The 26,992-nt window shown below is 43.0% G+C and overlaps 2 protein-coding genes across 2 annotated transcripts in view; one reads left to right on the plus strand and one right to left on the minus strand.

Moving 5' to 3' along the window:
• LOC142258546 (uncharacterized) overlaps positions 1 to 4,573 on the plus strand; it is a 77,725-nt gene extending 73,152 nt beyond the window's left edge. The window contains exon 12 of the mRNA XM_075331175.1: positions 4,076 to 4,573. Coding sequence (XP_075187290.1) covers positions 4,076 to 4,167 — 92 coding nt within the window. The 3' untranslated portion in view covers positions 4,168 to 4,573. The remainder of the gene's footprint in view (positions 1 to 4,075) is intronic.
• Positions 888 to 25,640, minus strand: LOC142258548 (tumor necrosis factor alpha-induced protein 2-like). The gene is given in 10 exon segments (XM_075331176.1): positions 888 to 2,533; positions 4,523 to 4,542; positions 4,544 to 4,645; positions 6,272 to 6,427; positions 11,252 to 11,368; positions 12,574 to 12,700; positions 14,649 to 14,750; positions 22,549 to 22,649; positions 22,762 to 22,884; positions 25,286 to 25,640. Coding segments are annotated over 10 exon segments (1,290 nt in total). The 5' UTR covers positions 25,424 to 25,640; the 3' UTR covers positions 888 to 2,229.
• Positions 25,641 to 26,992: the final 1,352 nt, after the last annotated feature.

Consider the following 26,992-nt stretch of genomic DNA (forward strand, 5'->3'; position numbering starts at 1 on the left):
CGGAATTGTGATATTTTCCACAGCAACAAATGATGGGGCATATTAAATTCCAGCATGCCTGATGCTTTGTTTCCCACATATCTTCCTTTAGGAGAGTGTCCATATATTGAAGTACAGGTAAAATATATCTTTGTACCATGTTAGCCAGTAGAGATAAAAAATTGGTTAAAAGAACTGAAGTCCTCAGTGGTTGATACCTTTTTAATGGCTAACTGAAAAGATGGTAATAATAGCAGCTTTCGAGACTACTCAGGTCTCTTCATCAGGCTCAGTATAACACAAAATCTGAAGAGTCACATATTTATACACAACATGACATAGAATGGGGCAGTAAAAAAATAGTGATAGTTCTGTTTCATATAACTTGGTTTTTTTGGTTTTTTTACTGCACTATTCTATGTCCTGTTGTGTATAAATATGTGACTCTTCAGATTTTGTGTTATACCATGCCTGATGAAGAGACCCGAGTAGTCTCGAAAGCTTGCAATTATTACCATCTTTTCAGTTAGCCATTAAAAGGTATCAACCACTGAGGACTTCAGTTCTTTTAACCAATTTTTTTATGTTGAAGTAGGCATTTTTATCAATTTCATCTACTGTAATGGGTATGGGTACCTTAATGAAGCTCTCTGTATAAGCAAGGGACGGATGGGAGAAGGAGTGAGGGGAAAGAATATGACAATTGCTGTGATCACTACTGTAGTATTACCCCTTTAACACTAGAACTACTGGACTCGTGACACCTATATAGAAATACATGGTGCAAAGTAGTCAAAATGACTACCTCAGTAGTTCTAGTGTTAATAATAATAATAATAATAATAGTATAATATAAAATAATGTATTTAACAGTACAATAATAGTAGTATAGTATAAAAAAGTCTTTAACAGTTCAAAAATGATAGAAAAGTAACAAAAGAGTATGTACACCTTTAAGGGATAGGTCGCGGCAGCTGCTTTTCTCTCTTCTTCTGTCCCTTATCATACAATAAATATATAAACAGACACATGACCTCCTCCGTGTCATACGCAAACATAGGGCACACGTACCCTGGAGGTGAACCATTAGAGAGATTGGGGCATCATGAAACCCTGTGCAAGATGCCCCCTACAGGGTAGCTAGTTCGCAAACAGGTAATTGACCCAACCGCCTTGGAGGGGAAAACAAACACCAGGTTATTCCGCTTCATGTGGCAGAAACTAGCCACATGGAGCCATAATAGAGGAGCCAATTTTTAGATTTGAAATGGAGCCCTTTCATTTTGCACCACTGACCGTAAGGGAGGAGATAGCAGCAATCGCACCTAGGCACTCAGCGGGCACAAACACTCCTTTACCACAGTGTTAAAATCACTATTTGAGGGCCCTATAAATATTGCATAAGGACCCAACAAAAGCACCAAGTTACTCCTCTGACCTTATAGTACAACCGGACCCTTAGACGAATAAGTGTGACATCCTTCATGTCACTGACAAGCACATGGACAGCTTAAAGGGGTTGGCCATAGTGATGAGTGAGCACTACCATGCTCCATTGGTCAAAATGAACGGGTCACATGCCTGGACCGGTGCAACTTGAGTACTCAAGCAAGGGAAACTCAAGCATTTTTGGAAGAATGTTACCCCTGTCTTGCTTTTCCAACTTTACAGTCGCCAACTCAGTTGGCGACTGTAGCAGTCATGTTCCATCTGAGCCAAAAGAAACTCAGTCCCCCGCAATTTTCCTCTGACTCAGGTGGAATGTGACTGCTGCAGCCAATCAGGAGGTTACTGATTTGCTGCAGCGGTCTCCTGACACCCCTTGTCCAAAGGAGGAAACCAATAGACTGACAAGGAACATTGCTATCAATATGGAAGAGTGGGGAGAATTTGGTAGGGGAATATGGTTTTTTGTTTCTTTTTGTTTTTAATTTTAGCACCGTCTTTGTTCAGTTTTTTTTTAAATAGATGGTTAGCAGTGACACTCACCAAAAAGTGCCCTATATCTCATCTTGCTGGGATAGTATATTACATTGGGGTTAATTAAAATCCATGAAGTGGCTAAAATAAGTGAATAGTCCATTCTTCTAGTGTCTTAGAAGCCAACACTATTTTCATTATAGGGGGGTGGGGGGGAGTCACCAGTGGCAAAAACCCCCCACAAAAAACAAGAAGAATGTTGTTTCATAATAATCTTCGTGGTTACGCTGGGGACTAAAAAATATCCTTTTCTTGTACGTTAACTCTGTGTCAATGCGGATAGTACTTGGGTGGAGTATCCACATTGACCAATTTGCAGCATAAATGGATGAACATATTGCGAGTGTACTGAACAAAGCCACAGATGTTTAGACAACAGAAGTCTACACCATGTCTTCTATATCCGCGGAACAGCCAGTCCGATGAAAACGGTGTAATCCGGGAAAACAATGGCCGGCTTCTGACACTGATATTCCTGTGTCTTCTTCTATATTCAATTTTTTCAAGAGCAGATCGTGCCTCATGTATGTTGATGTTTCCTTTAATATGCAAGATGGCGACGATGTGTTCTCTGCTGTAGAAAGAGAAATATAGCAAATATGTTATTATACCTGTGATACTGATTTATTTTTTTTTTTAAACCAAAAAAATTGCATTGTTAACCACTTATTATTACTGCTCTATTATCTGCCTTATTTACAGGGGGCCGTCACACATCGAGAATTCTTCTTCTTCCTCTTCTGTCTTTCCTCCCCCCCCTCATATTCCAGCCTTCTTTTATTGACCCAAGTGGCCATGACTGATCATATGATCAGCGGAAACACAGTCCATCAAGGCTTGGGCCTAGCTAGACTTAGGACAGCTAAAGAAAATTAACCCTGCTGTTCTATTCGGTCAAAAATGACCAAATTTGAAATTTGATTTTGTTTTAAATATTAGTTATGCAGTTCTGAAATCGCGTGGTTAATTGACTTGTCCTCATTTGAGGGTTCTTACTATGAGTTGGTATTTTATTTTTTTGTTTATTTTTTTTTCAAAAATAACCGGAACATAAAAATATAGTTTCCTCAATTTATCCTGCGCCAGAATTCACTCCAGATAAGTCTGCAGGTTTTTTTTGCTTAATTGCTGATTTTGCACCTACGGGTGTTTGTGTTTTGTTTCCATTTTGTTCTGTGTTTGTTTTCTTGTATGTGGGGATCTGGCTCTCTGCTATTTTTGGGAGGGCAGTTCCTCCAGTAAGAAAGGTAGTTTCTCGCTGTTCTGATTTTGAGTATTTGCACTTTTGAATATTATTTGTTCTGTGATTTGGTTTCTTCCCATTATATCTGCAGTTCTGATTAAAGTGTCTGGCACAAGAGTACCTCATATAGTGGGGGGAAAGACCATGTGGTCTTAGGTCTTTTGGAGTTTGGTATTTTTTTTGTGATCGTTCATGGTTACCAGTTCATATCAGCACACACTGACTCCGTCTGCACCATTAGTCAGTGGACACGTTGTTGCATACGGCCGAAACCTACTTTGCCGGGGGTTCGAACGGAAGCCCCAACGGGACCACTGAACGGAGATCGGAACGCAATGTGAAAGAGGCCTTATTAAATCAGTAATTATTTGGATGTGGATTTTGAACAACAATATCCTGATCATATAAAATTATATATATAGAAAATAATACTAATATGTTGTATAAACAATGATAATGTCTATTTCTCCTGCATGTAATATAATCACTTAATCATTATATATGTTACAGTCTACTATGGTAATCTGATATTTTTAATGAATTTAAGAAAGATATATGTGAATATTTAATATTTTTGTAATTAATTATTTATGTTTATTCATTTATATGGCGCTGCTGATATGATCTATAGTCATTTGTATTATACATCGTGACCACTCCTTAGTTAATTTGGAATAGCGGGGTGTGTCATGATGCAATTAACATTTGAGAGATACTCATTGGTTACTTCTATCTTGTGATTTTATTATTTGGATGCTATGAATAAGCGCGGTTTGTGCTCGAAATGCATTGGAAAATGCCATCCTTCATGTTTTTAAAGTTTGTAAATAAAGTGATGATTTTATGTTAAGAAGATTCAATTGTCACCCATAGATTGTATGCGGGAGCTGCACACCCTTTCCTACTATGTCTTGTCTGCATCGCCTGTGAACCGGCTCAGGAACGTCCGTGCACCACACCCATAGCTGATTGAATTTTTCCTTTTGTACTTGGACTGATGAGCTGACAAACTTTTCCTCTTTTTTTGTGATTAACCATGGCCGTGTAGTAAAGATGTTAAATGTGATCAAATGCTGGGCTCGAATAATGCGAAATATATACTGAATCAGAATAAGAGCTCCTTTAAATGAGATGCACCCACCCCGACACCCGTTACGGCAACTCCTTTGTCAGGTTTTTGTTGTATTTTTTCGAATAAAATGAATGGTGTTGAAGCTAAATTAACCCAAGCTGGACATCTTTGCAACACAAATAAAAGGTGCGGCTTTTTCTTTCTCAGGGAATTTTAGAGATCAAAGCAGAATATTTTTCCCCTCTTACCTTAGGTCGGTGTACTGCTCAAGCTAATGTACAGATTTCATTTATAGTATCTTCCTGGTTTAAAGCTTTTATGATATTTGCAAGTTGATTAAGCAAAGGATCTAACCAGATTTCTTGCGATCCCTGTGAATAATTAATAAAATAAAAAATAAAATGCCAAATACTGAAAAGTAGTTGTTTTTTTTCAGAGCACGACCACATTCAGATGTCAGTTTTTCATATATTGTACTGTAGATGTTCACAGGTAGGACTCGTACTCAATATACAGTAGTGTATGGTGCTGTTCACACACAATGTTTTTTAACGTACCGTTTGTCCCAAAAAAAAAAAATTAAAAATAAAGACAGAGACATGTACATTTTTGATTCAGGTCTCCATGGAAAAATGTTCATCTATTTTTGTACTTTTAAATGGATAGCTTGAAAATTAAAAAAATAAAATATTATAATTTACAGCCAGTATGATTCTCATATAAAATGTTTGGGATCAGGGGCTGCATGAGGGCTTGTTTTTTGTGCCGTGAGCTGATATTACTTTGGAGAATATACAATGTTTTGATCCCTGTTATTATGATTTTTTTTGTTGTTACGGAAGCCAAAAAAAACTGCATTTCTGGTGGTTTTTTTTATTAATATTAGTTACTCTGTTTATCGATTTGGATTCATTATATATTTTGGTAGATCGGACATTTCTGAGCTCAGCAATAGAGCTGAGCGAAACCATTGAAGTACGGGTCAGCTACATCCGCCAAACCGAGCCTCCACTGGTTCGGACTTGGCCTGAACCTCAATGGAAGTCACTGTTTGGCAGTTCAAGTCTCTGCCCATATCCAGCCAGCCATAAGTGGGATATTTCCAGGAGAGAGTGGGTGAGGTTTTTCAATTATTTTTTTTGGGGGGTGTTGCACACTACATCCAATCACACTGTTGTTACCACCAGTGCGAGCCATTCAAACACTGGCAGCGGCTCTCACTGGGCTGAGCACTGAGTGTACCCGAGCACAGAGATGCTGGCGCCAGGGGTCAGCATCCAAACTCTGGGGGTTTTTTTTCTATTTCAGTCAGTGTTCGGTTCGAAACAGAACATTTTCAGTCAGCAATACAAAGCATGTGTAGTTTTATTTTTAATGGGACAATTTGAACTTGTGTTTTTTATTTTTGTTATATTTTTAAAAACATTTATTTACTTTTTACTGTTTTCACTAATCCCTTAGGGGACTTGAAACTGTGGTCATCCGATCACTTGCGCTGTACAGAGCAGGGCATGAGCATCAACACATCTCTGTACAGCAGAAATTATCATCTATAAATGTCGCTTGCATCCGGGGTTCACAGGAGGATCGTCATGGCAGACACAGGAGTCATCAGCTGACCCTTGGCTCTCAAGTCAACCCCTCGGGACCCCGTGATCACATCACAGGAGCGCCAATGGTAGTAGGGAATGAAGCGACCCCCTGACAGCGGGGTTTAACTGGATAACAGCCACAGTTGTTAGAAGCACAAGATGGCTGATCATATCAGTCATCATATGCAGGGAAAGATGCAGGCTCAGCGTGCGAGCCTACATCAAAGGCAGAGAGACGATCTATGATGGACATAGTATGTCATGGACAAATGGTGACACATTACAGAATTGTGTTTGCTTTATAGCAGCTGCCTGACCTTCAAAACCTCTTGTCTCCTATTTCTATACCCATCTCCTTTCTGATATCCCTTTCATTTATTACTTATTTGTAAATGTTTTTCTTACCTTTCTTTTAAAATAGAATTTGATTTTGTCAGCGTTTTTAGCCATTTGTGCTGCGGCAAATTTCAGTTGAATTGAGTTTTCCAAGCGCACAGGATTCTCCAAAACTTGAGTGACGTATTCTAGGACCATTTGAGAATGAATCTTACTGATCATAACCTAAGCAGAAAAGAAAAGAAAACCAATGGACCATGAACACTCTCCCATTTCAAGAAGAGTCTTGGGTGAATGGAGAGGATAAAATTCCTTCCATGATTTGCTCACACAGTAACGCATTTCAGGGGGTGTGTACCTCTTGTTGAGACTCAGTGATTAAGATATTAGATGCACTTGATTTGTATTCATCCAATGTTTTAATTTATTTTTTTGTGCAAAGACTTCTGTGTCTAATGATCAGTAAATCAGAAGAAGGGGTATAGACCTCAAAACACATTCCTTCAATGCTACAATGTACAGTGCTGTCTAAATTGAGTAATATTTGCCAAAATTGAGCAAACACATGCAGGGCCCTAGACAGCAGCCACAGCAGAAGTCAGAGGCTTGCCGGACCAGAGCAATCAAGCATCCTAGCGGCACTCTTGATGGCCCTTTGCAGTAGATGCGGCTATCAGTCAGTGCTAGGGTGTGGTTACAGCCGTTGCTTACTATGTACTGAACATCATAGGAGGGGGGGGCAAAGGGACACATAGCCCAGGGGCTGGTCCCCATTCAGCCTTTGAGGGCATTGTGCAGCTGTGGGTCAGCACTGCACTTTAAACTTGCTGTGTGCTGGCCGGTGGCATCAGAAGTATAGCAAACGCAAACACATGCACCACACTGTGCGCGGCCACCTCTGTCAACCTGACATCAGGAAGCGCGGGTGACCTATGGCAGAGGGTCTCCAAGCAGAGAAGACAAGCGGTGTGTGGTTCGCTCCTCTAATCTAGGGATATTAAAGCATCCTCAATGTGTTTATATGCACTGGTGTACCGCCAATGGTGGCAGACAATGCGGCCATTATGGGGCCCCATGAGTCATTGGAGCACCCTGTCCGTCATCACACTTTCAACTGTATCGGCTATCGCAGATGCCATTACAGTTGAAAGCAATGATGAAACCTCCTCTGTCATTCACTCTCGGCGTCTGAAATCTAATATCTCAGTGCAGTTAGTGTGATGGCATCACTGCTGCATGCCTGCTGTGCAGATATTTGCAAGCTGCAGAAGCTCACACGGAGACTGGGAGTAGCGGGGTACAGAAGAGATGTGAGCTTTTTTTTTTCCTTTGTGTTTTAAATCAGTGACTATACTGGTGGTCAATGATTATGGGGTGTGCGTTATATGATATTGAGGACTATGGGGGATGCATTGTACCATATGGCGGACTATGCAGTAAATTGTCATATATGGAGGACTATGGGGGGTATATTTTTCAATATGGAGGACTATGAAGGATACATTATAATATATGGAGGACTATGGAGGGTGCATTTTACTATAAGGGGAAATATGTGGTGCATTATAATATATGAAGGAGATTGGAGGTGCATTATACAATATGGTGGACTATAAGATGCATTATACTATATGGAGGCCTATAGAATGCATTCTTTTATATGTAGGCCTATAAGGGGTGCATAATAATATATGGAGGACTATAGAGAGTGCATTATAATATATCGAGGTCTATGGGGTGTATTATAATACATGGAGGACTATGGGGTGCATTATACTATATGGAGGACTACGTGGTGTATTATATTATATGCAGGATTTTACTATATAATTTAGGTAATGACTCTGCTCTGGAACATTATAATGAAACACATTAGATTGCCCTGGACGAAGATGCACCTCCTACACAAAACAACTCTGCACAGACGGCAGCAATCCTGGCGCACGCTACAAAACACATTTTCTCCAGCGGCGCTCCAGGTGCGCTGAACGTCTCTGGAGAAAATCCATTGTAGCTGAAGATTTCATCCATTTTACGTTTATGCTTAAATCATACAACTCTGTCCTTCATCTCTCTAAACAAACTTACTTCAACACCCTCATCCCCTGACTATCCAATAATCCTAAACGACTGACACTTTTCATTCCTCTTCGGTCCAAGAGTGCTGGCCCCAGCCACCAACCTCAGTGTAGATGATCTGGACAATTATTTTAAAGAAAAAAATGACCATATCTGAAAGGAAATTTATACCAATCTCCTAATATCATGCATTCTCTTCCCTCCTGCACTTCTTCTAACTCATTTTCTGTCGTTGAACTGGTCACAGAAGAAGTTACCATTCTCTTTGCATCTTCTTGCCCTACTTCCTGCACCAGTGACCCTATTCTCTCACATCTCCTTCAGTCCCTTTCCCCGGCTATCACCACTTACCTAACTAAAATATTTAACCTCTCTTTCTGATCTGGTGTCTTTCCCTTCTCCTTCAAACATGACAGCATACACCCATTACCTAAAAAAACATCCCTCAACGAGAACTGCACTGCTAACTACTGACCTTCCTCTAATCTTCTCTTCATCCTTAAAAGGGAATCTGTCACCAGATTTGGGGCCTATAAGCTGCAGCCACCACCAGTGGGCTCTTATATACAGCATTCTAACATGCTGTATATAAGAGCCCCGGCCGATGTGTAGAACATAAAAACACACTGTATAATACTTGCCTAAAATAGTCAGTGCGGAGCAGATGGGTCGGATGGGCGTCTCCGTTCTCCGGTACCAGCGCCTCCTCTTTCGGCCATCTTTGTCCTCAGTCTGTGCATGACGCGTCCTAAGTCATCCACAGAAGCCGACATTGAGGTCCTGCGCAGGCACACTTTGATCTGCCCTGAGCAGGGCAGATCAAAGTATTGTAGTGCGCATGCGCGGAACCTCAATGCCGGCTATTGTGGATGACGTCGGACGCGTCATCCACATTAGCTTCAGAAGAAGGAGGACAATGATGGCTAAAAGAAGAGGCGCTGGTACTTGAGAATGGAGACTCCCATCCGACCCATCTGCTCCGCACCGACCGTTTAGGTATGTATTAAAGTGTTTTTTACGTTCTACAAAGCGGCCTGGGCTCTTACATACAGCATGTTAGAATGCTGTATATAAGAGCCCACTGGTGGTGGCCGCGGCTTATAGGCTCCAAATCTGCTGACAGGTTCCCTTTAAACCTCTAAAACGCTTTGTCCCATCTAATCCACTATCTCTCAGGTAATTCTCTTCTTGACTTTTTACAATCTGGTTTCCGCTCCTTACACTCTACTGAAACTGCTCTTATTAAAGTCTCTAGTGATCTACTAACAGCTAAATCTAATAGTCACCACTCCCTGCTGACTATCCTGGATCTCTGCAACATTCGACACTGTGGATCACCAGCTCCTCCTCACTATGCTCCGCTCTATCGGGCTAACAGACACTACTCTCCTGCTTCTCCTCCAACCTCTCTGACTGCTTCTTCACTGTATCTTTTGCTGGCTCCTCTTTTGCTCCTCTTCCCCTTACTATCAGGGTTCCTCAGGGTTCAGTTCTAAGCCTCCTCCTTTTCTCTCTATACACTGCCCCTATTGGACAAGCCACTGTAGATTTGGTTTTCAGTACCATCTGTATGCTGATAACACCCAATTATACATATCGTCTCCTGACATTACTACAAAATAACAGCAATTGTCTGTCTGCTGTATCCAACATGGTGTCATCCCTTCAGCTAAGGGCAGAGTCACACTGGTGTATGACTAGCACGAATGCAATCCGAGAAAATCTCGCATTGCACTCGGCATGCACTAGGCACCCATGTAAGACAATGCTGCACCTCAGCCCTAATCGGACTGAGGAAAAAAAAAAAAAAAGTTGATTCTCTAGTTTATTTCTCTCGTCACTCACACCCATACAAGTTTATGGGTGCAAGTGAAACATCGGACTGCACTCAGATGTCATCCAAGTGCAGTGTTATATACACACAGCCTGACAATAGAGGAGATGGAGAGATCACTATCTCCCTCCCTTCCGCAGCTGTGATCCGATCGGATCACAGTTGCATGACACTTGACTCACTCTTGCAGCAGATCCTGAGCCGAGGGTCATTAGCATATCGTATCTGATGCTCTCGCATTGGACGTCATACGCTAGTGTGATTCCACCCTAAAATTGAATCTGTCAAAAACGGAACATCTCATGTTTCCTCCCTCTCCTAACCTTCCTAAACCCAATATTACCATCTCCGTGTGTGGTTCGACCATTACTCCCCAGCAGCACGCCTGCAGTCTTGGGGTCATATTTAATTCATATCTTTCCTTCACTCCCTACATCCAACACATATGAGACTAATGCCGGCGTCACAAGGTACGATATATCGGGCCATATGTCGTCGGGGTCACGTCATTAGTGACGCACATCTGGCATCGTCAGAGATATTATACCGTGTGACACCTCCGAACGACTGTGAATGAGCAAAAATACTCACCTTATCGTTGCTCGTTGACACGTCCAATTTCAAAATGTCGGTCCTCCTTCTGTGCTCTGGTTGTCCGGTTGTTCATCGTTCCCGTGGCAGTACACGTCGCTCCGTGTGACACCTCGGGAACGACGAACACATCTTACCTGCGTCCCGCCGGCAATGCGGCACGAAGGAGGTGGGCGGGATATTATGTCCCGCTCATCTTCGCCCCTCCGCTTCTATTGGCCGGCTGCCGTGTGACATCGCTGTGACGCCGAACGTCCCTCCCCCTTCAGGAAGAGGATGTTCGCCACCCACAGCGACGTCGCCCGGGAGGTAAGTGCGTGTGACAGGGGGTTAACGACTTTGTGCGCCACGGGCAACTAATTGCCCGTGACACACAAAAGACGGGGGCGGATACGATCGCTCGTGCGATCGCACGATAGATCGTCCCGTGTGACGCCGGCATAAGTTTGGGTCGGGAGACCCCTGGTCAGTCTGTGGATTGCTATCTGTATACAGACTGTGAAATATGCCAGGTTGAACCCATCCTTAATGCATTGTACTCTTACCTGGTAATAAGGTTGGCATAGGTGTTTCAAAGAAGAAATACATGACATTACATTGTCCATAATTTCTGTACAGTTTTGTTTCCGATCTTTTCCATGCTGTAGTTTCTTAAAATGAGGCTAAAAAGATAGAAAAAAAATAGGTTGCATATTTTATTATTACATACTGTATGTTGTTCAGCACTGGAATGAGAAGTTTTAGAAAATTGCTGTAGTGAAGGTGGGGTAGGGAGTGTTTGCCAGTAATCTGGCATCAAAAAGTTGCAAACATTTGTGATTTTTCATTTTTGAAATGTGAGTGGGAAAAGTCAGAAATAAGTCCAAGCCAGATTTATAAATTGCAGCTTTTTTCAAAGTCGCAAAAACAGTTTAATTCTGTCATGGGTGCGTTACGGGTGACATAGTCCTGTGGTGTCCGGCTGTAGAAGGTCGCAGCGTTTGGCTACCCAAACTTCTACCTAACATTCTATTCTCCCTGCTGTGATATAAATGGTGCTTTATGTATCTTCTCTGCTTGGGATTAATCCCTTTCCTTTAGGACCCTGCACATATCCTCACCTTTCAGCTTTTAATAATCATCACTTCCCATTGTATCCTTAAATACCCACATTTCCCCTTGGTGTTTGCTAGTGATAGAGTTATATTCCTATACACGCCTTGGATGCAAGCAGTCAGCTTGTATTCATCTGAAGAAACGTTGTTTGTTGCTGTACCTATCTCAGTCTCATCCTGGAGATAAGCTGTTTATATACTTTCCCCTGTATGTGTTCCCTGTATGTTCTTTACAATTTAGTCGTGTTGACTAAGCGCTAATCCTATCCATTCCCTATCTAGGGCCCAGTTCAGGGTCAGCCTAGGGCCAGGAATCCTGTTCTGCAAATAGGTGCGGAACCGATCTAGCGTGGTCAGGGAAGTCAGGGTCCAACGGCAGATTTGATCAGGCGTCACCATCTCCCTCTTCCCTAGACACAATTTCCTTTCCCTTCTTGGTCACCGTACGTGTGATACTTCCCCATACCTAGCATGACAAATTCCTGTTCAAGTTGGGAAAGGAGTAAATATTGCGAGAAACGACTGTAGACCAAAATGATTTATCTGAAGGTGCACCATATTTATCAAGCACCATGCAACACTTAGAGAAGTTTAGTGCAAATAAAAACTACCTCTACAAGCACAGTGGACTTCAAAAAGTTCCAGCATGATAAATTCCCATCTTAGTTTTTTTGACATCACCTTTCACACCTTTAGCAATCCTGATTGTAATTGGGCCCCATAAAAAATTGTGCCTTAAGACCCATTTTAAAACAAGGAGGAGGGATACTTACTTTCAACTTCTCAAACAGATCTTGCAAAAGTGCATTGTATCCAAGAGTTTCAAACTCGTGAAGGACGTGATTCAGAGTTTCCTTAGTTTCGCCCTGTATTCTTAAATCTTTGCTTTCAAGAAGGTTTCTGTTAAAATATAACACTCTGATCATACAGTGTTGCTGTTATATCATTAGCTGCAAAATATACCCGTGAACATTGAAATTGCAACAACAAGAACAAACTTCTCAAACATCTTGAGTACGAGTATTGAGTATGAACGCCATTGGTAGAAATCCCGGCACTTACAGCCTTGACTGCTATCAGTGAGGTTTTAAATGCTCATCAAAGGAATGTTCTGCTTCTGAATGCACTTTGGCAAATCATCAAAATCTACTGCTGGCAGCTATTGTGTAAACACCGACCAATGACGTCCAAGATGTGCTTGATGGGAGACAAGGCCGGAGACGCTGCAGCCACGGGAGTCAGTTTAGGCCACGTAGGCTGCTCTCAGTAACACGAGCAACATGCAGCCTGGTGTTATTGTGTTGATGAACAGCTCCAGGGACACAACATTGACTTTTGAAGGTCTCTTTATGGTGTTGCTATTTTGGTTTTTCAGACTGATCCCCGGCTTTCATTGCATCTAAGACAAAAGAAGTACTCAATGAAGGGGACAGACCTCCTTTCCAGCATCCCTTGCCATCTTACTCTGCACCATGAAAGTGTTTGAGAACGGTGGGAGGTTGCACCTGTAGCTGGACGTCCAATATTATGCAAATGTCTTTTGATCATTTGACTCCCTGGGCTCAGAAAGTGATGCCTAACTTCACTTGCACTACAGAATGAATCAATACGCGCCACTCTTCATATTTTACTAGACCACAGAGTCAACACCTTGAAGAGGCCTTCACAAGGGAATGACAAACCGATCCTAATGCCAGGGTTACAGTGTGGGGTGACATAACATATGGTAGTCGGCCCCTTCTAGTCTTCACTCCAGCACGGCATTATATTGATTTCATCGTAGGACCAGTTGTATGGCCATATCTACAAAGTGTCTCAGGGAGGGCGGTTTTTTGACATGACAATGCCAATTCGTATGCTGCTTATGCTACTATAAACATCCTGAAAGCCTAAATGTGCTACCATGACTGCAGCACCTCTGGATTTGTCTCCCATCGTTCACATTTGGAACACCAATGGTTGGTGATTACGCAGAACCTACCAGCAGCAGATCTTGACAATTTTCCTCAGCGAATTCAGACAACCATTAATAACCTCGTTGATTGTAGACAAGGCAGATGTCATGCTAGGTACAGAGAAGTACCCAGCATACAAGGGGTGACCCTGTGACTATGGAAGGGGGAGATGGAGACTCCTAACCAAGCCTTCCGCTGGGTCTGGGTCCCCTCAGCGCCCTAGACAGGTTCTGCACCTATGCGCCAAGATGGATAGCTGGCTCTAGGCTGGGAGCGGATGGGATGAGTGCTTAGTCAAACTCACTAAGCTCTAAAGAAGACAGGGATAACAAACAGGGGAAGGAAACAACAAAATATCTCCAGATGTCTCAGGAAGAGAAACTGCAACAATCAGGTTACACTAGAACAATGTGAGCCAACTGCTTGCACTGAAGACTTGTTAAGGGTAGAGGACATGGAGTATGGGGAAATGAGGGTATAGATAGACACCAAGGAAGGGCTGATGAAAAGTAGCTGAAAAGGTGAGGAACTTCGGCGGGGTCCTAAAAGAGAAGAGATGAAAAAGCAGAGGAGATACATAGGAACCAAATACATCAAGCAGGAATGATAGGTCAGGGAGAAGTTTGTGCAGTCAAATTCTGTGACCTTCTATAGCCAGACTGTCTGTCAGCCGTGACAGCAGGAAGTGTGGGGATTTCTGCTTGTGGTGCTAATACTTGATACTGAATAAATCCTAATGTTTTGAAAATTTTGTTTCCGTTTTTTTCATCCTTTGCAGAGCAGTAATTTGTCTATATATTCTGTGATTGCCATAATTTTGTGCTTTTACTTTCTTGGCTGTGCAATGTCAATGTTGAAGAGCGTAGTTATAAAAGTATGTAAGTAATATGTACCTGAATGCCAAAATGCTGTTGATATTGGCAATAGTAATATTCCAGAAACATTTTTCCTTTTTCTTAAGGGTAACCGTATATTCAACAACTAGATTGTGATATCTAGAATAGAGAAGTCAATGGCATGGATTAATGTGACTAGTAACATTTTCCGACTTAAGGCCCTGTGTGCATGCTGCGTTTTTTACCGCGGTTTTGCTGCAGAAAATGTTCATAACCTTTCTGCAGTCATTCCCCAGCAAAACCTATGGTAACAAATAAATGCTGTGCGCACACTGCGGGGTTTTTTTTCACCTACAGGGTTTGCTGCATGTTTTCTGCAGCAAACAGAATGAGCATGTCACTTCTTCTCTGCAGGTACCTGTGGTTTTTGCCATAGATAATGGTAAAAAAAAAAAAAAAAAAAAAAAAAAAAAAATCACAGGAAAAACCTGCAGAAAATTCACGGTAAAACCATGGCAAATCACGGTAGAACCGCATGCGGTTTTCGGGTTTGGTTTGCTGCATTTTTTTTACCGCAGGTGCGGTAATCTTTCAGATGGTGCGGAGTGTTTCTTAAAGAAAATTCCATTTTCTAGTGCGCACAGGGCCTACCACATTCAGACATTAGTGAATTTTCTCACATGTAGTGATTGGCGTATCCGTACTATAAAATTAGGGGCCCGTTCAGAACATCTAGCGTTTGTCACGGACCCCAAACACGAACTTCAAAGAGAAAGTCAATGTTACTGTTTGGGTTCGGCCATCCGGAAAGTTTTAAAGAAAAGAAAAAAAAAGGAAACAAAATGGTTAAAGCAGTGTTCTGCTTGGCTCACACGTTAGATCTCATGCATATTAATAATAATAATAATAATAGTGCCAACATATTCTGCAGTGCTCAGCGATTCACTGCTTCCCCACAATGTAATGTGTGAACCTACCCTTAGGCTATGTGCCCACGGGAGTTTGTACCTGCGGATATATCCGCAGCTTTCCCGCAGCTGCTCCCCGGAATCCGCAGCTATTTTTAGCTGCGGGATTTCAGTGAAATAGCTGCAGTAAACCTGCGGACATTCGTGCAACTTACCTGAGGAAGTCCCGGCCTCTATCTCCATAGTGGAGGGCCGGGATTTTCGCAGCTATTTCCGCAGAAATAATTGACATGCAGTTATGTGCGGCTGCTGGACATCCGCAGCATGGACACAGCACTCCCCATGTCCTATAGGATAACATGGGGAGTGTCTGCTCCCCATGCTGAAACCTGTGGATTTATCTGAAAAATCCAGAAAATCTGCGGATTTTCCGCAGATTAATCCACAGGTGTAATTTCCCATGGGTACATAGCCTTGTGTTCAAACTATGAGCTGGAGTAAAGCCTTCCCACCACAGTTACTTTCCTGCACCAGTGCAGTGACAGATCCCACAGCCCTGCCTATGTGCACACACTGGGTGGGTGAGTCCCAGCCGATCTTTTTCTGAATACTATTATATGAAAATATTTCAAGTAACTCTATGACAAACCAGGTAGGTCTGATGCACTGGACATTAGTTTTGCATTTATGACTAGAAGATATTAGATCCATTACTTTACTGAACATCTTTGTGGCCCACCTGCCCTAATTACAATGAATTACAATGTTGGAGGTACTCTGTAGGTCACAGCATGGACCTTCTGCTTATATTTGTGTTTTTGAGCTATGTCCTAGCTGTTGAAGAAAAAAAAATGGATGATTTATAAGATTTATACATTCCCGGGCATTTGCCAGATTAGGATTATGTTGAATTATGACAAATATCTAATGACCTCTATGGTGTCACCACCGTGACTGTGGCACAAATGTTTCTAGGCTAAGTTCATGTGTCAAGTAATCATCCATAAGAAAGGATCCAGCAGCAATCTGTTGGCAAAAAAGTTCTGCAAACACAACTTTATCAATTTTGAAAAACTGACTTTTGTAGGATCCATTTTTTAAACATAGGAGTCTATTTAGAATGGATCCATTAACTGATTGCTATTTAGTCACCTGTTTTTCTTGCATGTTAATGGTGCATTTTTTTTCTCACTGGATCAGTTTCAAATGGAAGATAAATAGCGATTAGTTAATGGATTTTCCATAGACTCCCAGGGTAATCGATCCTGCAAAGATCAATTTTTCAAAATTGATAAGAGTTGTGTTTGCATAAGACTTTTGCCAGTGGATCTGTTCTAACGGATTACTGGACACGTGAACTTAGCCTAAAGGTGCCAGTTTTTTTTCTCTGGTCGCAAGTCTACGGCTGTGTGCTCACGTGTGCATTTTTCATGCGTTTCTGCAGCGTTTTTAAACTGCTGCGTAAACGCATGCGTTCTGCGTTCCCAGCAAAGACTGAGAATTTTGCAAAATCCATGCGCACGTTGCGTTTTAGGACGCAGAGTTTTGAATGCTGAAATATTTAGTTCTAAAAAGCAACATGTCACTTCTTTTGTGCTTTTTGGATGCTTTTCCCACTGTCTATGGCAGAGCAAGCATCCAGAGCGCATGAATTCTGCATCCTTTCTGCAATCCAAAACGCAGCTTTTCAGCTGCGTTTTGGAACGCACATGCGGTGTCAAAACGATGCAGACTATTTGTCACGTCAGAATGCAGACGTGCACACATAGCCTTATGCAACTCATTTGCCATAGACATCAATGCAAGTTGCATGTGATTTAGCTATAATGTGTGTGTGCGTGTATGTGTGTGTATATATATATATATATATATAACACACATATATGTATATATATATATTTACTCAGAGTGTGTGTGTGTATATGTGTGTATATATATATTAGTGTGTGTGTGTATATTTATTATTTTTTTACAGAACAATCATAGCTCTGAAATAGTCATGCTGCAGAGTCTACAACCTTGTAGTGTTTTCTAGGACCAATCTGCCACATGGAGCACATACAATAGATGAATATGAACAATCCCATAGAAATCGATAGTCAGCTGTAGCATCAGCCCTTAATTAATTTGTTTATTTCATTCTGTTCTCTTTTGAAAACCGCACTGGTAAGAGTATATCACTTAGTAATGTATGCATAAGGCCCTGTGCGCACACTGCATTTTTTGCCGCGGTTTTTGCTGCTGAAAAGGTGCGGTTTTTGTTCATAACCTTTCTGCAGTCCTTCTCCAGCAAAATCTATGGGAAATCCAAAATGGTGTGTGCACACTGCAGGTTTTTCCCTATAGGTTTTGCTGCAGAATTTCTGCAGCAAAAAAAAGAATTGGCATGTCACTTCTTTTCTGCAGGTACCTGCGGTTTTTGCCATAGATAATGGTAAAAAAAACGCAGGGACCAACGTGCGGGAAAACTGCGGCAAAACCGTGGGTGCATTATTACTGCAGATTTTGCTGCGGAATTCTGCCAGAGGGTATGGATTTTTCTTAAGAAAAGTAATTTTCCAGTGCGCACAGGGCCTTAAGCTTATTTTTGGGTGGTGAATCTGCACTGAATAAAAATATAAAAGCAACACTTGTTTTTGCACTTTGCATTTTTCATGAGCTGAACTCTTTGGTTTTGCACTGATTATTGTATATGCTGTCCGGCTGTCCGGTCTCAGGCGATCTTTGAGGTAATGATGCTGGATGTGGAGGTCCTAGGATGGTGTGACGAAAACACTTGCGTCTCCGCAGCATAAATTGACATGTTGCGGCTCGGAAAGCTGTGTCGCATGTCAGCTTACGCTGTGGAGAAAAGAAGCACAGTGGGCATGGGATTATTATAAATCCCATTCACTGTGCTTGTACTGTATAACACTGCATCCAAACCGCTGCTAACCCCGATTGTGTGCACTCACTCTGACGGTGGCCTTTTACTGTGGCCAGTCTAAGGCACACCTGTGCAATAATCATGCTGGCCAGTCTAAGGCACACCTGTGCAATAATCATGCTGGCCAGTCTATGGCACATATGTGCAATAATCATGCTGTCTTAATCAGCATCTTGATATGCTACATCTGGTGGATGGATTATTTTGACAAAAGGAGAAGTGCTCACACAGATGTGAACAAATGTGTGAACAATATTTGAGAGAAAAAAATGCCCTTTTTTTGTACATAGAAAACGTTTTAAATCTTAGAATCGAGCTCCTGAAAAATGGGAGCAAAACAAACCAAAAGTGTTGTGTTTATATTTATATTCAGTGTACTAATAAAGTGTCATGTTTTATCACATCACTGCTATGGGAATGTAGCCAGGGAAAAAAAAAAATCTAATATTGTAAAATCAGGGTTTATTTTTAGGGTGTTTTAGTAGAAGATCACCCCTAAACTGTCCACTGTAATGCTGTCCATGCAAAAATGATTATGGTTGGCCAAAACACACTTAATCGATCATCTGGAGGATCGTTCATACAAAGGATTCAAGAGATTGCGGCAATAACACAAAGTCCAGAACCAGTGGGTATTTGTTATTTTATGGCATTTTTCCCCATTAGACATTTTTTCCCCCAAACTCTGTAAAGTGTAATTTCTTAATGTAAATATACTTTACTTTAGTCCAAAGTAACAGCAAAAATGGGTGCGAGTTTCTCCTTTCCGGAAATTATAGGACAGATGATAACAAATGAGTGGTCAGCCTAGATAACGTCACACAAGTTCTGCTGATGAAGCCAAGGAACCTCCCGATCTACTATTATTAGGACTATGGACCAAGCACCTCCTTGTTGATCAGTTTCATTTCCAGTAGGAGGACTATGAATAGTGCCTCCCCGAATCATTGTAGTTATCGAGAGGGATAGAAGTGCGGCAGAACTGGCCCTTATCATCCAGTTGTGCAAAATAGGAAAATATTTCCTTTTCTCTAGACCAGATACAAACCCAGCAGTATTAATCTTGCACACGGGAGCAAGGTGAGATGTAGTCAGGAGAGAAAGGTCATACACCGACTGGTCCTATGAATCTCAGTAGAATGTGTTCATGGCATCACTACTGGATACGACCTGAATGTTTGGGACAGATGGATACCCCACATCACTAAACGTGTTCCAGAATCTAAGGTCTATGGTGGGCCTCTAGAAGCTCCTACTACTATGTGAACAAGGTCCTGGATATTATATCTGCCACCTTTTATCATCTGGTCTCTGCAGATAGTACTATACAAAAGCCATGTCTTACCATGTTGTGTACCCAGAGATTTATAATTGATTTTTTACCTTGGGGAGGGAATGTAACATTCTGCAACAGACAAAACACATCATACCAGAAATCTAGATCCCAGTTGGAAGTAATACTCCTCTAACATGGCTTTCCTGACTTTAGGTAAGCGATCTCTGAGAACTCTACGTTCCCTCTCCTATAGGAAGGGGTTTTTTTTCTCTGTCTCTGGAAAATTATATATTCTTTTTCATTTGCGTTAACCACTGCCCATCCATTGCTGGATCCACAGATATTTTCAGAGATCTTTGCATACTTCTGGCCACATTCCAACTAGACGTGCCCAACTGTCACTGTGACTTAGGTGGACCCAGGGGAGCCTATACTGGCCCTAAAGCTAGGGCCCCTGCACTCACCCTTTCCCTGGAGGTACCCTCAATGGTAGGGAGATACAGGTCACCACCCTAAGCCCTATCTCCTGTACTTTTCCCTAATGATAGAGCCCTGCTCCACAACCGACCACCCGGGGAAAAGGACGAGAACAGAAGAACCCCTGCACCAACAACTAAGGACAAAAAGGGGTTGCAACAACAAACAACAACCACTCGTACACCCAGCAAGCACACACACAGGAGCCTGAACTAGTGCACGAGGGGAAAACAACATAAGGGGAAGGAAGCAAACTACTGGGGAACATACACACCATTCACCCAGCACACCTGGAATTGCTGCAGCAACAACTTATGCTCCAGCCACCTGGACAATGGCGAGAATAAAACACAACTCCTTCCTCCTCCTGGCCACGTCTCCAAAGGAAAGCTAAGGAAATAACCGGCGCCCTCTGTTGGATGTTGAGTGTATTTATAGGAACCGGGCGTGGTCCCAGCCAGACACACCTGACCAGGAGCTGCTGGAAGGAGAGCTGGCGACACAACAAAATGAGACTCAGATCCAGCACGTGTCACAAATCTCCAAAAATGAAGGAAAGACCGTGACACCAATGTCACTCAATTCACTTGTCTTGAGTGAGGCCACACATGTCTAGATGGCATGTGTGCAAATCACATACTTGTGGCCATGCATCAACGTTCTGCCAGCGCCAGCAAATCCTGACAGTGCGCATGCTGCGCGCTTTGGGGACCCACAAGTGTGCAGTCACATAAGAGTAACTCCAAGCTTGCACTCCAAACCTGGACAATCCATATAAGTCTGCAGGACGCTGGTGATGCTTCTGGTGTAGAATAGAAGCAGCCGTCCGCTAACCACGTGGCACCTGGGCAGTAAAAGACGCAATCTCTTAAGGAGAGAAAAAGGGCATACAAAAAAAAAAAAATATACGGTTCATGTATCCTAGGACAATGTAAAAAAAAACCCAAACAATTAGAGGAGGTTACATGGACGTACATGCAAGTCATCTGTATATACTTGTAGTATGGGGGAAACTATAGTCATCAAAGTAAATAGGGGAAACACTAACCACTTACAGTACAGATCAAAAGTTTGGACACACCTTCTCATCTCTAGAACAACTGTTAAGAGGAGACTTTGTGCAGCAGGCCTTCATGGTAAAATAGCTGCTAGGAAACCACTGCTAAGGACAGGCAACAAGCAGAAGAGACTTGTTTGGGCTAAAGAACACAAGGAATGGACATTAGACCAGTGGAAATCTGTGCTTTGCTCTGATGAGTCCAAATTTGAGATCTTTGGATCCAACCACCGTGTCTTTGTAGAAAAGGGAACGCATGGACTCTACATGCCTGGTTCCCACCGTGAAGCATGGAGGAGGAGGAGGTGTGATGGTGTGGGGGTGCTTTGCTGGTGACATTGTTGGGGATTTATTCAAAATTGAAGGCATACAGAACAAGCATGCCTACCACAGCATCTTGCAGCGGCATGCTATTTCATCCGGTTTGTTTTTAGTTGGACCATCATTTATTTTTCAACAGGACAATGACCCAAAACACACCTCCAGGCTGTGTACGGGCTATTTGACTAAAAAGGAGAGTGATGGGGTGCGCTGCCAGATGACCTGGCCTCGACAGTCACCAGACCTGAAACCGATAGAGATGGTTTGGGGTGAGCTGGACCGCAGAGTGAAGGAAAAAGGGACAACAAGTGCTAAGCATCTCTGGGAACTTCAAGACTGTTGGAAAACCATTTCCAGTGACTACCTCTTGAAGCTCATCAAGAGAATGCCAAGAGTGTGCAAAGCAGTAATCAAAGCAAAAGGTGGCTACTTTGAAGAACCTAGAATATAAGACATATTTTCAGTTGTTTCACACTTTTTTACGTATTTCATTCCACATGTTTTCATTCATAGTTTTGATGTCTTCAATGTGAATCTACAATTTTTAGAGTCATGAAAACAAAGAAAACTCTTTGAATGAGAAGGTGTGTCCAAACTTTTGGTCTGTACTGTATGCAAATGTCTTTGCCTAGTGGGATCAGAACCTCGCAGGGGGACCCAAGGCAGGGAAGAGCCACAGCAGGGCAGGGCCACCCAGGGCAGGGCAGGGCTACCCAGGGCAAGACAGAGCCACAGCAGGGCAGGGCCTCCCAGGGCAGGGCGACCCATTCTTCCTGCTGCTTATCAATGCATTGGTTTGGCCATAGTTTCAAAATAACTGGCAAAACCTTGACAGGGCTTGTGATGTATGAATCATCCTTTACATATATTTTCTAAATTATTGTTGCAAAGAAGCCAGGGGTCTTTGGATGAGTAGCGGTCCTAGAGTTTTACCAGGCTAATATTACTCCACGTGTCTCTAGCCCTCCATGTCTTCCAGCACCATCATGTACCTTGTAAGAAAATCCTGTAGCTTTCTTCCTAAACATGGCGCCATTTTGCAAGACATTGTTTCAGATATTTTTGCTGTCCTTTTCAAGCTTGCTATAAAAATCTGGTGGAAAAAAATAAAACAGGTTACAGGAAGTTTAGTTGTTTTGAAGAGAAGATACAATAATGAAAAAGAAAACTGTATAATGCAAAAAAAAAAAAAAAAAAAAGAGCACCTTAGTGACGTCCTTCTCTAGTCCGGACAGGTAATATCTTCCTTCTTGCACGGGTTCTTTCCTATCATTCCATCTCTTGACTTCCAGATCTAAACTTTTTTCCAATTGTGTTTCTAGTTTGTCCTTTAGAAAAGGAGAAAAAAAATTGCTATAGGCCCCAATTCATCGAGACGCTAGTCTAAAGCCCGCTTTACACGCTACAATATATCTTACAATGTGTCGGCGGGGTCACGTCGTAAGTGACGCACATCCGGCATTGTAAGTTACATTGCAGTGTGTGACAGGTACGTGCGATTGCTATTGAACGTTAAAACATTCATCGCATGCACATCGTTCATTTCTCTAGAATTGAACGTCAGATTGTTCAACGTTCCCGGGGTAGCACACATTGCAGTGTGTGACACCCCGGGAAGGATGAACAGATCTTTCCTGCGTCCTGCGGCTCCCGGCCCACAATGCGGAAGGAAAGAGGTGGGCGGGATGTTTACGTCCCGCTCAGCTCCGCCCCTCTGCTTCTATTGGCCGCGTGACGTCGATGTGACGCCGAATGTCCGTCCCACTCCAGCAAGTGGACGTTCGCCGCCCACATTGAGGTCGTATGGAAGGTAAGTATGTGTGACGGGGGTTAATCGTTTGTGCGGCACGTTCAACAAATTGAACGTGCTGCACACACGATGGGGGCGCTGCAAATCGCATACGATATCGTATGCGAAATTGCAACGTGTAAAGCAGGCTTTAATGAGTAAGAAGCGACCACTTCATTAAGAGATGTAGATCTGTTAATGAAGTTGCGTCATCTTTCAGCTGCCGTGTGCTGCAGAAAGATATGTATTCCAGTCAGTTGTCACGGTTGTCTCCTGGTGAGGTTAGTGACAGGCACAGGGTCTCTTATCATCTCAGGCCTTACACATTAAACATGTTTTTCTTTTGACAGTTGCAGGGTTACTGTCAGTTCACCTTGTCAGCAACAAGCTCATTTACTCTGCTCAGGTGATTTCTCTGATGACCACTTCTGGCCTGGATATAAACCCTCTGCTCCCATCAGATGTTGCTGGTTGGTCAGTTCAGCCTGGAGCTAGGCCTGGAGCTAGGCCTGGAGCTAGGCCTGGAGCTAGGCCTGGAGCTAGGCCTGGAGCTAGGCCTGGAGCTAGGCCTGGAGCTAGGCCTGGAGCTAGGCCTGGAGCTAGGCCTGGAGCTAGGCCTGGAGCTAGGCCTGGAGCTAGGCCTGGAGCTAGGCCTGGAGCTGGGAGGAGGTGCTTCCTGCTGCTGTCTGTTTTCGTGTGTGTTAGTTTGTGAAGGTAGCCTGTTTTTGTTATGTTCTCTTTTCCATGTTACACCTCCCTGTACACATTTTGTTGCCCCCTATTTTTGGTAATTGGTTTGAGTGAGTTTCTGTTTTTACCCCAGTCTGTCAGTTGTTTCAGGACTTCTGTCCTTGCCCTACCCCCCTTCAGGTGGTGCGGTGTGGAGGAGGATCTTGCCATCAGGAACAGGAGATAGGGAGACATTGCTACCTTTAAGCGTACCTCTGAGTAGAGGGAAAGCCTAGGCTTAGTCTGAAAGTCAGTAGGGGCTCTTTTTCAGTCACCTCCCCTTCCTGTCACTCCAGTGACATCCATAATTTACAAACTTTTTTTACTGTTTAGAGTTTAAACGTTATATGAGGGGGATTTCAGCTGCGACAGAAATTTCAACATATTTAGGCCTCTTTCACAAGTCTGTGTAAAACACACACGTGTTTCATGGTCCATGGTGTAGGTGCATATGTGTGTCTATGTGTGTATTCTACATATGCTGTCCCTGTGCTATATGTGTGACATCCGGATAGCACACCCACAGCATGAGCTGGTATACTTACCTGTCCCCGGCGCTGCTGTTACTTCCGGGTCTGCGGTGCGTGCAGTGAATATGCAATGAGCATAATGAGCAGGACCCGAAAGCAACAGCAATGGCAAAGACAGCAGCGCTGGAGACAGGTAAGTATAAAAATTCTTTATTTTTATGTGACCTGTTTTCTCCGGTACATGTCACACTGATGTCACATGGATCACATCAGTGTGCAGCCCATGTGACACCCATGCTACCAGCAAAAAACAGACATGTCTTATACTTATCTGTCTCCAGCTATGCTGTTCCTTCTGGGCCCTCTCATTATACTCACTGCATATTCACTGCACTGACTAAGGACCTGGAAGTAACAGCAGCGCCAGAGATAGTAAGTATACCAACTCATGCTGTCTGTGTGCTATCCGTAGGTCACATGGATAGCACAGCGACAGCACACAATGAACACACACACTGACACATGCACACACATATGCACCTTCACCACGGACTGTGCAAAACATTCATGTTTTGCACAGAAATGTGAAGGAGGCCTTAGATACATTTGCAATCTACAAATCACAATGTGACACCATAGTAAAACAATTATTTGTGAATTTGTAATACAGCTCCGCAATCTGAATGTCAGGTAATGCATGTTGCCCTATCCTTACTTTGGTTTTGATAAACAGATTCCTACCTCTTCACATTCCACATAAGTTCTTTCAAGCTGCTCAATCGTTCTTGGTGGCAGAAGAATTTGCAGCTTGGATTCATCTATGTGTCCTTGTATAAGCGGATCTCTCAGAATTCTTCTACATTGGAGAAAAAAATCCATAATTCAAGATCAGTTTCATGAAATGCAACCAATGAATGTGTGAGGTGGTATGTTATGGTGTCACTGTGGGTAATGGGCCACCTATCACTGTTATAGGTCACTGTGCCACGTGAAAAAAAAAACCCTTTGCGTGTCATTTGAAAACGTACGAGACACGTCACCAGTTTGCCAGTGGTTATTGCTAGTTATCCCATTATTTTTTTTTTTTAGAGTTTTAACTGGTGGAGCATGTGCCTCAGGTGTGGGGTGGAAACAAGATCCTCTGCCTTATTTAGGGTCTTTAAATGTAGTTTTACAATGGGGCTGATTTACTGAATGACGTACACTGGAATTAGGTGTTAATTAGCAGCACAAAAATGTACATGCTGTTATTCGGTCTGTTAGGTTCATCAATAAACATGTCTATCAAGACATCGTTAATAAAAATGGGTGTAATGTTCACCGCTGAAGATGGAAAAGCAGCGAGCAGGAGTGGACCCCAGGGGAAACCTGGGCTTACCCTTTGTGGGAGGGGCGTGACTAAGCGCCCACCGCGAGGCAGACGTCAGGCGCCATTCCCAGGGCAGGGAATGGGACAGCTGATCCCTAGGGCAGGGACAGACACTGGGACAAAGAGGCAGAGTCTCTCTAGTGCAGCAAGGACCACCGGGAAGTCTGACGCAGATGGCACAGCTGGGGTGGAGGGACACTGTCAGTAGTAAAGCTAAGACCACTGGGGTAGGTGAGGCAGATGGAACGGCCTGAGTGAACGGACACAGTCACTAGTATGGTGGCCTTTAGTCTAATGTGTATGGTTGCCTTTGGTCTAATGTATCTGCGAGCCTTTAGTCTAACGTGTATGCGGGCCTTTGGTCTAACGCAGTGGTTCCCAAACTCCAGTCCTCATAGCCCCCAACAAGTCATGTTTTCAGGATTTCCCTACTATTGAACATGAGATGGAATCATTATCAAGGCATCACCTGTGCTATATTAAGGAAATCCTGGAAACATGACCTGTTGGGGGTCGTGAGGACTGGAGTTTGGGAACCACTGGTCTAACATGTATGCAGGCCTTTAGTCTGACGTGTATGCAGGCCTTTAGTCTGACGTGTATGCAGGCCTTTAGTCTGAAGTGTATGCAGGTCTTTAGTCTGACGTGTATGCGGGCCTTTAGTCTGACGTGTATGCGGGCCTTTAGTCTAACGTGTATGCGGGCCTTTAGTCTAACGTGTATGCGGGCCTTTAGTCTAACGTGTATGCGGGCCTTTAGTCTAACGTGTATGCGGGCCTTTAGTCTAACGTGTATGCGGGCCTTTAGTCTAACGTGTATGGGAGCCTCTAGTGGTGAGAAAAGTAATTTGTAGGAGCGGCCATGTCGGTAGTCTGATGCCATTAAACCAGAGCCCTCGCATCGTGAGTGTAACGTAATGATGTCACTGCGACTTACCAGTCAGAGGAGACTCCAGGGATAACGCAGGTTTTTGAAGGTTTGGACGGCTTGGTGTTCTCATTGGAAACAAGCCGCAAGCTTACTGTCAGACAACCCACTTAAAGCTTAACTGTTACTTTTTTCCCCATGAAATACTATAC

The sequence above is a fragment of the Anomaloglossus baeobatrachus genome, chromosome 12 (assembly GCF_048569485.1).
Source record: "Anomaloglossus baeobatrachus isolate aAnoBae1 chromosome 12, aAnoBae1.hap1, whole genome shotgun sequence".
NCBI lineage: Eukaryota > Metazoa > Chordata > Amphibia > Anura > Aromobatidae > Anomaloglossus > Anomaloglossus baeobatrachus.